This window comes from Scyliorhinus torazame, chromosome 7 (genome assembly GCF_047496885.1).
Source record: "Scyliorhinus torazame isolate Kashiwa2021f chromosome 7, sScyTor2.1, whole genome shotgun sequence".
In the NCBI taxonomy this organism is placed as follows: domain Eukaryota; kingdom Metazoa; phylum Chordata; class Chondrichthyes; order Carcharhiniformes; family Scyliorhinidae; genus Scyliorhinus; species Scyliorhinus torazame.
Window position 1 is genome coordinate 292,143,816 of NC_092713.1, and position 13,689 is coordinate 292,157,504.

The window sequence follows — 13,689 nt, forward strand, 5'->3', positions numbered from 1 at the left end:
GGGATTGAGACAGGACTGGATTGAGATATGATGGGATTGAGACAGGACTGGATTGAGACATGATGGGATTGAGACAGGACTGGATTGAGACATGATGGGATTAAGACAGGACTGGATTGAGACATGATGGGATTGAGACAGGACTGGATTGAGACATGAATGGATTGAGATATGATGGGATTGAGACAGGACTGGATTGAGACAGGACTGGATTGAGATATGATGGGATTGAGACAGGACTGGATTGAGATATGATGGGATTGAGACAGGACTGGATTGAGACATGATGGGATTGAGACAGGAATGGATTGAGACATGAATGGATTGAGATATGATGGGATTGAGACAGGACTGGATTGAGGCAGGACTGGATTGAGATATGATGGGATTGAGACAGGACTGGATTGAGACATGATGGGATTGAGACAGGAATGGATTGAGACATGAATGGATTGAGATATGATGGGATTGAGACAGGACTGGATTGAGACAGGACTGGATTGAGATATGATGGGATTGAGACAGGACTGGATTGAGATATGATGGGATTGAGACAGGACTGGATTGAGACATGATGGGATTGAGACAGGACTGGATTGAGATATGATGGGATTGAGACAGGACTGGTTTGAGATATGATGGGATTGAGACAGGACTGGATTGAGACATGATGGGATTGAGACAGGACTGGATTGAGATATGATGGGATTGAGACAGGACTGGATTGAGATATGATGGGATTGAGACAGGACTGGATTGAGACATGATGGGATTGAGACAGGACTGGATTGAGACATGATGGGATTGAGACAGGACTGGATTGAGACATGATGGGATTAAGACAGGACTGGATTGAGACAGGAATGGATTGAGACATGATGGGATTGAGACAGGACTGGATTGAGACATGATGGGATTGAGACAGGACTGGATTGAGACATGATGGGATTGAGACAGGACTGGATTGAGATATGATGGGATTGAGACAGGACTGGATTGAGACATGATGAGATTGAGACAGGACTGGATTGAGACATGATGGGATTGAGACAGGACTGGATTGAGACATGATGGGATTGAGACAGGACTGGATTGAGACATGATGGGATTGAGACAGGAATGGATTGAGACATGATGGGATTGAGACAGGACTGGATTGAGACAGGACTGGATTGAGATATGATGGGATTGAGACAGGACTGGATTGAGATATGATGGGATTGAGACAGGACTGGATTGAGACATGATGGGATTGAGACAGGAATGGATTGAGACAGGACTGGATTGAGATATGATGGGATTGAGACAGGACTGGATTGAGACATGATGGGATTGAGACAGGAATGGATTGAGACAGGACTGGATTGAGATATGATGGGATTGAGACAGGACTGGATTGAGATATGATGGGATTGAGACAGATCTGGATTGAGACATGATGGGATTGAGACAGGAATGGATTGAGACATGATGGGATTGAGACATGATGGGATTGAGACAGGAATGGATTGAGACAGGACTGGATTGAGATATGATGGGATTGAGACAGGACTGGATTGAGATATGATGGGATTGAGACAGGACTGGATTGAGACATGATGGGATTGAGACAGGACTGGATTGAGACATGATGGGATTGAGACAGATCTGGATTGAGACATGATGGGATTGAGACAGGAATGGATTGAGACATGATGGGATTGAGACATGATGGGATTGAGACAGGAATGGATTGAGACAGGACTGGATTGAGATATGATGGGATTGAGACAGGACTGGATTGAGATATGATGGGATTGAGACAGGACTGGATTGAGACATGATGGGATTGAGACAGGACTGGATTGAGACATGATGGGATTGAGACAGGACTGGATTGAGACATGATGGGATTGAGACAGGACTGGATTGAGATATGATGGGATTGAGACAGGACTGGATTGAGATATGATGGGATTGAGACAGGACTGGATTGAGACATGATGGGATTGAGACAGGACTGGATTGAGACATGATGGGATTGAGACAGGACTGGATTGAGACATGATGGGATTGAGACAGGACTGGATTGAGACATGATGGGATTGAGACAGGACTGGATTGAGACATGATAGGATTGAGACAGGACTGGATTGAGACATGATGGGATTGAGACAGGACTGATTGAGACATGATGGGATTGAGACAGGACTGGATTGAGACATGATGGGATTGAGACAGGACCGGATTATGACATGATGGGATTGAGACAGATCTGGATTGAGACATGATGGGATTGAGACAGGACTGGATTGAGACAGGACTGGATTGAGACAGGAATGGATTGAGACATGATGGGATTGAGACAGGACCGGATTGTGACATGATGGGATTGAGACAGATCTGGATTGAGATATGATGGGATTGAGACAGGACTGGATTGAGACAGGACTGGATTGAGACAGGAATGGATTGAGACATGATGGGATTGAGACAGGAATGGATTGAGACAGGACTGGATTGAGATATGATGGAATTGAGACAGGACTGGATTGAGACATGATGGGATTGAGACAGGACTGGATTGAGACAGGACTGGATTGAGACAGGAATGGATTGATACATGATGGGATTGAGACAGGACCGGATTGTGACATGATGGGATTGAGACAGGACTGGATTGAGATATGATGGGATTGAGACAGGACTGGATTGAGACAGGACTGGATTGAGATATGATTGGATTGGGACAGGACTGGATTGAGACATGATGGGATTGAGACAGGGCTGGATTGAGACATGATGGGATTGAGACAGGACTGGATTGAGACAGGACTGGATTGAGATATGATTGGATTGGGACAGGACTGGATTGAGACATGATGGGATTGAGACAGGACTGGATTGAGACATGATGGGATTGAGACAGGAATGGATTGAGACATGATGGGATTGTGACAGAACTGGATTGAGATATGATGGGATTGAGACAGGACTGGATTGAGACATGATGGGATTGAGACAGGACTGGATTGAGATATGGTGGGATTGAGACAGGACTGGATTGAGATATGATGGGATTGAGACAGGACTGGATTGAGACATGATGGGATTGAGACAGGACTGGATTGAGATATGATGGGATTGAGTCAGGACTGGATTGAGATATGATGGGATTGAGACAGGACTGGATTGAGACATGATGGGATTGAGACAGGACTGGATTGAGACATGATGGGATTGAGACAGGACTGGATTGAGACATGATGGGATTAAGACAGGACTGGATTGAGACATGATGGGATTGAGACAGGACTGAATTGTGACATGATGGGATTGAGACAGGAATGGATTGAGACATGATGGGATTGAGACAGGACTGGATTGAGATATGATGGGATTGAGACAGGACTGGATTGAGACATGATGGGATTGAGACAGGACTGGATTGAGATATGATGGGATTGAGACAGGACTGGATTGAGACAGGACTGGATTGAGATATGATGGGATTGAGACAGGACTGGATTGAGATATGATGGGATTGAGACAGGACTGGATTGAGACATGATGGGATTGAGACAGGACTGGATTGAGATATGATGGGATTGAGACAGGACTGGATTGAGATATGATGGGATTGAGACAGGACTGGTTTGAGATATGATGGGATTGAGACAGGACTGGATTGAGACATGATGGGATTGAGACAGGACTGGATTGAGATATGATGGGATTGAGACAGGACTGGTTTGAGATATGATGGGATTGAGACAGGACTGGATTGAGATATGATGGGATTGAGACAGGACTGGATTGAGACATGATGGGATTGAGACAGGACTGGATTGAGACATGATGGGATTAAGACAGGACTGGATTGAGACATGATGGGATTGAGACAGGACTGGATTGAGACATGAATGGATTGAGATATGATGGGATTGAGACAGGACTGGATTGAGACAGGACTGGATTGAGATATGATGGGATTGAGACAGGACTGGATTGAGATATGATGGGATTGAGACAGGACTGGATTGAGACATGATGGGATTGAGACAGGAATGGATTGAGACATGAATGGATTGAGATATGATGGGATTGAGACAGGACTGGATTGAGACAGGACTGGATTGAGATATGATGGGATTGAGACAGGACTGGATTGAGACATGATGGGATTGAGACAGGAATGGATTGAGACATGAATGGATTGAGATATGATGGGATTGAGACAGGACTGGATTGAGACAGGACTGGATTGAGATATGATGGGATTGAGACAGGACTGGATTGAGATATGATGGGATTGAGACAGGACTGGATTGAGACATGATGGGATTGAGACAGGACTGGATTGAGATATGATGGGATTGAGACAGGACTGGTTTGAGATATGATGGGATTGAGACAGGACTGGATTGAGACATGATGGGATTGAGACAGGACTGGATTGAGATATGATGGGATTGAGACAGGACTGGATTGAGATATGATGGGATTGAGACAGGACTGGATTGAGACATGATGGGATTGAGACAGGACTGGATTGAGACATGATGGGATTGAGACAGGACTGGATTGAGACATGATGGGATTAAGACAGGACTGGATTGAGACAGGAATGGATTGAGACATGATGGGATTGAGACAGGACTGGATTGAGACATGATGGGATTGAGACAGGACTGGATTGAGACATGATGGGATTGAGACAGGACTGGATTGAGATATGATGGGATTGAGACAGGACTGGATTGAGACATGATGAGATTGAGACAGGACTGGATTGAGACATGATGGGATTGAGACAGGACTGGATTGAGACATGATGGGATTGAGACAGGACTGGATTGAGACATGATGGGATTGAGACAGGAATGGATTGAGACATGATGGGATTGAGACAGGACTGGATTGAGACAGGACTGGATTGAGATATGATGGGATTGAGACAGGACTGGATTGAGATATGATGGGATTGAGACAGGACTGGATTGAGACATGATGGGATTGAGACAGGAATGGATTGAGACAGGACTGGATTGAGATATGATGGGATTGAGACAGGACTGGATTGAGACATGATGGGATTGAGACAGGAATGGATTGAGACAGGACTGGATTGAGATATGATGGGATTGAGACAGGACTGGATTGAGATATGATGGGATTGAGACAGATCTGGATTGAGACATGATGGGATTGAGACAGGAATGGATTGAGACATGATGGGATTGAGACATGATGGGATTGAGACAGGAATGGATTGAGACAGGACTGGATTGAGATATGATGGGATTGAGACAGGACTGGATTGAGATATGATGGGATTGAGACAGGACTGGATTGAGACATGATGGGATTGAGACAGGAATGGATTGAGACAGGACTGGATTGAGATATGATGGGATTGAGACAGGACTGGATTGAGATATGATGGGATTGAGACAGGAATGGATTGAGACATGATGGGATTGAGACAGGACTGGATTGAGACATGATGGGATTGAGACAGGACTGGATTTAGACATGATGGGATTGAGACAGGACTGGATTGAGACATGATGGGATTGAGACAAGACTGGATTGACATATGATGGGATTGAGACAGGACTGGATTGAGATATGATGGGATTGAGACAGGACTGGATTGAGATATGATGGGATTGAGACAGGACTGGATTGAGATATGACTAGATTGGGATTTTAGGACACTGCCATTCTCAACTAGTATTGGTATATAATGGATAGTAATAATAATCTTTATTGCCACAAGTAGGTTTACATTAACACTGCAATGACGTTACTGTGAAAATCCCCTAGTCGCCACATTCCGGCGCCTGTTTGGGTACACAGAGGGAGAATTCAGAATGTCCAATTCACCTCACAGCATGTCGTTCGGGACTTGTGGGAAGAAACCGGAGCATCCGGAGGAAACCCAGGCAGACACGGGGAGAACGTACAGATTCCTCACAGACAGTGACCCAAGCCGGGAATCGAGCCTAGGACCCTGGAGCTGTGAAACAACAGTGCTACTGTGCGGATAGTGCCATGCATAAGACTTGAAGGGATGTACTATTGATTGTAATTTGATCTACTTTCATGGTGAGGGATTTTTAAGTTCTGGCTAAGTTCTTCGAAAGGCATTCATCCAGAACCCAACAGAGACGTTCATAATGCTGATTAGCTACTAAAGGTTTGAAATTAATTTGCTCTCATGTGCAGCTGTGACATTAATAACTCACATAATCTTGAGATAAATGAAACACAGCAAGGCATTATTGCAAGGGCTTTTAAGGCAGGTACATTTGAATAAAATGCGCTCTCCTTATAAAGGAAGCAACTAATTTAGATAATATGGAAATGGAATTACAGAAAATGCTGGAGAAGCTCAGCAGGTCAGGCAGCACCAATGGAGAGAAATGGAGTTCACCTTTTGAGTTAGTATGACTTCTTCAGAGCTCCAGATTCTTCTTCACATTTCCAGCATATTTTGTATTTCTGGGCGTTTATAAATTGAGGGGAGGCTATATTTTAAGAGTGGAAGGAACCTTCCAACTCTCTGGCAGCTGGTACAGATCGTACGGAACTGTAATCTAATAGTTTAAAGACACATCGTTTGTTGCCCAGTTACTTCTGCAATTCACTATTCACAGGACTTCTTTTGCTTGCCTTTGGAAAATTACTTTGCATCAAACTCATCATGACATCAAAATGTGTTTTTACCTCTTCTACTGTTTCCTCAACAACTTGTTCATCAGGCATAAGACCCTCCTGAAAAATTGGGAAGGAAGACAGAAAGATTCAGCAAAGCAACGTTCATTCATAGGGACAGTAAAGCATCACTTTTAAAATTTCTGTCTCCACTGCTGGAGGTGTAACTCCGTGCTGGAAGTGTCACTCAATGTGCTTTGCCAGGACCATCACTGCATTGCAGTGAATCAGGAGGAAAAACAAACCATTATGGAAACTCCTTTCATTGAAATTATAAAGGAACATGGGACTTACACCGTTTCAAATCTATTTTGATTAGCAGTGCAGCAAAATAAGAGATTGGTGTTCAGAGTGTCTGCTTGTGTCACACAAAAGGCTCTTTACATCTTTGATTTCTATTATATTTATCTTTAGAGAAAAGCCTAAGTCAGGACAGTAAGTGTGACCTGGTTCAGGCAAGTGGTAGCACAGCGTGATAATATATTTTGTTCACACTGCACAATTCTTTTTCCTATGCACCACACACCAGAAAGTAGCAGCTCCCACACTTGCCTTGTATCACTCATGAATGCAGAAAATACTTACAGGAGCAGCTAGTGCCTTGCCTGCAAGGCAGAGGAGAAGAACGATCCAGGTCCTCATTTTAGTATTTTGAGATCTGAGAAAATACAAAAACAGTTGCAATGAGCTTTGGTTAATTTAATTTCATTAAACAGTACAATGTGGAGGCAGTCTGCAAGCATTACTCTTTAGGCCAATTCATATTTTACACGTTTAAATACAAACTTTGATTTTGAGCATATAGAAGTGAATATTTTATTTCCTGGAGGTATAGAATGGGAATTGGAGGAGATGGACCAGTGTGACATGAACAGGGAGAGGACAGGATGATGATGAAAGGAAGAAGAAATTAAATGGATGGTGCTGGAAAGAATGGGTGGATAAGAAAACGTGAAGATAAAAGTGTTTCTGTGACCAGAGAATTGTGATGGGATAGTCCTCAGGAGAAAATTGACTTTCCTAATTCTTTAAACAGGTACATTGTGTTTCACCGATGGCACTAAACCTTGGTAATTCAAATCATTGCCTATAATTTCTCACTACAAATGATCTGAACTGGCAGGCCCAGTTTTATTTTCTAAAGCATCAAGCACATCCTTATTTTCCAAATACAGAGGATGCACTATAAACACTTCTTTTTAGTATACCAAAGGCATTGATCTATTGAATTTTTATCTCTCCCTTCTGTCCTTTTACATATGACTCAATATTAACGATTTTGTCTCTGAGACAGAAGGTTGTGGATCCAACTCCCCATTCAAGAGACCAGTGGACCTTGAATCCCTACAGTGCTGAAGGAGGCCACTCGGCCCATCGAGTCTGCATCGACCCTCCAAAAGAGAACTCCACCCAGGTCCACGTCCTCATCCATCCCATCCTGTTCCTGCAACCTAACCTGCTCATCCCACGATTTAGCATGCCAAATCCATCTAACCTGCAATCATGCAGTGTGGGAGCAAACCAGAGTACCCGGAAGAAACCCACACAGACACGAGGAGAACGTACAAACTCCACACAGTCATCCAAGGCTGGAATTGAACTCGGGTCTCTGGCGTTGTGAGGCTGCGGTGCTAACCACTGTGCCACCGTCCACATTGACACATTAGTGCAGTACTGAGGGAGAGCTGCATTGTTGGAGAGAAACCAAATTGAGAGCCCATGATACCCTTTGAAGGAAAACAGGAATTCTCCCAGTATCCTGGCCAACGCGTACCCTTCCAGTAACACCACTAAAAGAATGCACCTGGTCATTAATATCATTACTCTTTGTGGAAGAATGAGATGGATGTGCAAATTGGTCACCATGTTCCCCCTAATTCATTGGCTGTGAAATGCTTTTGTAAATTGTGTCAAAGCTCTTATGATTTCATTATTTTATTCCTGGAATACATTGTGTGAGTGTGTGTAAATTAGCCTCATGCCAGCCAGGAAATGTTCAATTCACAAACCATTTCTGGAAAAATTGAAATGGCAATTTGGTGAATTCAGGTGTGAAAAATGTGTTCCATTTGGAAAACCAAACTGCCGATCCTGGAGGAGGGAGTCGGTTTAGAGGATGGAAAGAAATAGAAATGAAAACTCGGCTGTACGGAACAAACCGATAATCAAGGGCTAAAGAATGTGAAGCACTGTCACGTTTAATTGGTTTGCTGGATCATTTTTTTTAAATATCAATTTTTAAGAGTCCATTATGTGATTTAAGGACATTGCCATGCGGGAGGGCCTCTGTCTGGTCAGAGCTATTAGTTTGGACTGTTGGTTAGCGACTGAATCAGGGCAGGCATATCACAAAATGACTCCAGAGTCATCCATTGTCCCCTTAAAAAAAAATTTTTTTTAGAGTACCCAATTCATTTTTTCCAATTAAGGGGCAATTTAGCGTGGCCAATCCACCTAGCCTGCACATCTTTGGGTTGTGGGGGCGAAACCCACGCAAACACGGGGAGAATGTGCAAACTCCACACGAACAGTGGCCCAGGGCCGGGATCGAACCTGGGACCTCGGCGCCATGAGGCGGCAGTGCTAACCCACTGCGTCACCGTGCTGCCCCGTCCCCTTATTTAGGAAAGTCTGTTTTACCTCAACATGGGCTTTTGTTTTAGTGTGAACGAGGGAAGAATCCAAGAGATACAGCAGGATTTGAAAACCATCTTAATTCCTAATAATAGCACCGTGCACGGTTTTCAGTAGTCTTTATAAGGTTTTACAGCTGGTGAACCAGAAATTTGCTACGTGCCTGCTTCCTGGACGCTTTATTAGATACCATGGTAATCAAGACTTAGTATTTGACCAGATGTGACCAATCTGATTGTGGTTAACATTTCGGATCTGGACTGGGTGCAGTCTTCCTGACTGGGGTGGGGGAGGTTCATGTGCTGATTCGCTGAAGTGGGCTAGACCAGACATATTTATTTTGGTTCTGTAACCACTCCTGCCACCCAATAGTGTGTTATTTCAGCACTTTTGTGTGTGAGAATGGGCTGCGCTGACAGGATTACCGCACGCACGGAAACAGGCTGGGGTCTGTTTACCTTGGAACAGGCTAAACGTCAAACTGTGTTTGGAGGCGAGGAACATCCAAGTGGAATTCCTGTGCCAGCTGTTCATGTGTAGGGTAATACTCGATGCCACGTCTGCAGAGTCACTGGCTGCAGGAAGTCCTTTCAAGTCAAATATTTTCAACAACAGAAAGGGCCCATTGAACTCCATTCAGATGAATCCTATCTGTGCAATCCATTCTATGTCACTCTCCCGTGATAATCAGCAGCTTAATTGCAATGAACTCTGGTTAGATTGAATCTTAATACGAATGTTACATCTTACTAAAGGCACATTTCCCTTCCTGACAAGGTTTTATTTTTAACAGAAAAATCATGGACAACCAAAGATGTGCAGGTTAGGTGGATTGGCCATGCTAAATTGCCCCTTAGTGTCCAGGGATGTGTAGGTTAGGTGGGGATTACAGGGATAGGGCTGGGGAGTGGGCCTAGTTAGGGTGCTCTTTCAGAGGGTTGGTACTGATTTAATGGGCCTAATATCCTCCTGTTGCACTGTAGAAATTCTCTTATTCTATGCATCTCCCCAACTGCAAACTCAACTTAGTGTATTGTTTTTAACAACAGACCAACACGGTCATTGTGCATTGATATCCAGGATGAGCATGACAATGCTGAGAGAGGATCTCTGTCGGCAGGGAGGTAGTACAGATGGGAATGCTGTGCCTCAGTTCCACCATGACAACATCACTCACAACCATGCAGTGGATTTGCACATGCGGTGTGTGTTTAGGCAGGAATTGCAGGATTTTGTCACAGCAGGACAGCATCGTGGCGCAGTGGTTAGCATTGCTGCCTCACTGTGCCAAGGTCATAGGTTTGATCCCGGCTCTGGGTCACTGTCAGTGTGGAGTTTGCACATTCTCCCCGTCTTTGCGTGGGTTTCGCCCCACAACCCAAAGATGTATAGGGTAGGTGGATTGGTCCCTTAATTGGAAAAAATGAATTGGGTACTTTAAATTTATTTTAAAAAAGAAAAAAAAGGATTGTGTCACAGCATTTTGTTAAAAAGGTTACATCACGTCATGTAAACACTCCCCTCCCTCTCCTGGGTAGGCAGCCATTTGATTAAAATGAACAATTAACTGATCCAAACTGATATCAGAAAAATTAAGCTTTATAATTTCCTCAAAATCAGTTAAACAATAGGTGCAAGGCATATTCCACAAGTGCAGTCTCTATCTAATGCTTGGCTAATATTTTAGTGATGTGCTGCACAGATGATGTTAAACAAATACTCCATTTACTTTTTCAGATGAGCATTGCGTTGTTCAAAAAGAGGGGAAATCCTGCTCCTAGCAACATTCAACCCTCCACCAATGCCACCAAGACACTTTCGCTTATCATCTGTATTGCTGATTGTGCCACTTTGCTGGGACTGAATTGGTTGCTATGTTTTCCTACAAAGCATAAGTGATGATACATGGAGTCTTCGTTTAACATCATCTTTGCAGCACATCACAAAAGTATCAGCCTCGTCCTGTATAGAGGCTGAAATTTGGAATATGTCTTGAACCTATCAACAAGTTGATTCATTGTCTCTGAAGCAAACTCCCAAGGACATTAAAATATGCTATTTGCGAACGTGCATTGCCTCTTAATTGCCACAGAATTCCAACTTGAAAATACTCCCAGGGAAGAAAAACAGCTGCAAATGCCGAAATTAGAAAGAAGAGAACTGCTGGTAAATATAATGTAGATTAGTCAGTAAACGAAACAAAGATTTGCATTTATATAGCAGCTTTCATGGGCAGCACGGTTGCACAATGGTTAGCACTACAGCCTCAAGGCGCCAAGGTCCCAGGTTCGATCCCGGCTATGGGTCACTGTCCGTGGGGAGTCGGCACATTCTCCTTGTGTCTGCGTGGGTCTCACCCCCAAAACCCAAAGATGTGCAGGTTGGTAGATTGGCCACACTAATCTGTCCCTTAAACGGAAACAAAAATGAATTGGGTACTTAATTTATTTTAAAAAAGCTTTCCTGACCACCACCATCTCATTCCACCAATTACTTTTATAATGTAGGAAATGGAATAGCAAGCTCCCGCAAACAATAAAATACCCGATATTCTGGTTTTCTGATGTTAACCAAGGGATAAATATTGACTGGGATAACTTCCTTCTTCTTTTACATGTGTCATAGGGTCACCTGAGAGAACAGACAAGACCTTGGTTTAATACCCCACCTGAAAGATAAATATCTCCAACAGTGCAGCACTTCCTCAGTACCACAATGGAATATCAGCCTTGCTTTGTGTGCTCAAGGTCTGGAGTAGGACTTGAACCCAGAACTTCTCTGAGGCAGAAACAACATACTTACCAGTTGAATCAGAGTTCCTTGACTAAGTGGTAAGCACTTCAGAATGCTGCTTGATTTTGGTCTTGTCGTCTGGAGCACTCGGGAGGCGTGAAAATCGGGAACCAACAATGCCTCATGGAATGAATCCATTCACATATTTACATTAACTGTGCTACTGACACCTATATTAAAGCCCACACCAATTACAAAATCAATATATATATAAGATTAGATGCCACCCTAAACTAAGAATTCCTGCCATTACTTCAGGAAACCCTGCTTTCCAGATCCAGTCGGTTTTATTTAATACTTTCCAGTCCATTGGTGGCTACCATTCACCTTCTCCATTCTTTCAATTTCCCCTCTCAGCCATAAAGGAACCCATTCTTATTCCATGGCATCATTAAAAACAAGAGAAATCTGCTTCGTATAAATAAATTTCAAACTCAAAAAATGCACAATAATACACATAAAATAATACATTTCACTCTCTCCATTTGTTGAATATATTAATCTTCTAGCAAATTCTGCTCATGTGTTCTTTGATGTCAAAATGGAAATACATGGATAGCTGCAGATACTTAGATCTGAGCAATGGACTTGACGATAAACAAAGGAATGGAAATGAAAACAATCAAAAAGGTAGCAATTCAATAAATTGCGTGCGATTGCAGTTCATGTTTGCAGTGGTGCTGTACAGTACTGGCCTTAACTTGTTGAATCAAAATGTCTAGCTTTTGATTTGGCACGTGAACATTGATTTATAATAAGTTCTAAAGAAACGGCCCTTGATGACTTGATTTACAGATACCTGTATTCATTGTTAATATGCTGTGCAAATGGCAATAAGAAATTTTCAATGGGGCACAAAACATTGAGAAGCATTTATTCACCACATGTAAAACATTTAAGACCAATGTCTTATGAATGCATAGTTCCATGTGATTTTTCTATTTATGCTCCAGCAACATGATTATTGTTCAATGTGTATATGTCAGAGGTTTCTTTTGGCATATTAACTATACAAATTGTTTATGGCCAAAGCATTGTACACAGAAAATATTTGTCTAAATTATAAAGAGTGAGTGCACTTGGTAGTTTGGCCATATTGGCAGTTTTACCTGAATGGACAACCACATTACTTTGCTTACACACAATTACAACAAATATGAAAGATAAAATATCAGTTGGGGAGCATCTAGAGGATATTGATCATAAGTTTTAGCTTAACAAATAGAAAAGGGCAAGAAGCATAAAAATAATTAATTGGAGAGGGCAAATTTTACTGGGATGAGAACAGATCTAGCATAGGTAAATTGGAATCAAAGATTGGGCAAAGCTGTCACTCAGCAATGGGCTGACTTTAAGAGGAGATGGTTTTGGTACAATCAAGGTACATTCCCATCAGGGGGAAAGGTAGGGCAAACGAAGCTAAAACTGTGTACAAAATTATGAGGGGCATAGATAAAGTGGATAAGAAGGAACTTTTCCACTTAGTGGAGGGGTGAATGACCTGGGGGCATGGATTTAAGATAATGGACAGGAGGTTTATAGGAGGTGAAAGGAAAAATGTGA

At 42.8% G+C, this 13,689-nt stretch overlaps 1 protein-coding gene across 1 annotated transcript in view; it reads right to left on the bottom strand.

Moving 5' to 3' along the window:
* The window catches only part of sparc (secreted protein, acidic, cysteine-rich (osteonectin)), a 52,336-nt gene that overhangs the window by 20,989 nt on the left and 17,658 nt on the right, over positions 1-13,689 (bottom strand). Inside the window, exons 3-4 of the mRNA XM_072512934.1 lie at positions 7,285-7,357; positions 6,712-6,759 (exon numbers count right to left, since the gene is read on the bottom strand). Coding sequence (XP_072369035.1) covers positions 6,712-6,759; positions 7,285-7,357 — 121 coding nt within the window. The remainder of the gene's footprint in view (positions 1-6,711; positions 6,760-7,284; positions 7,358-13,689) is intronic.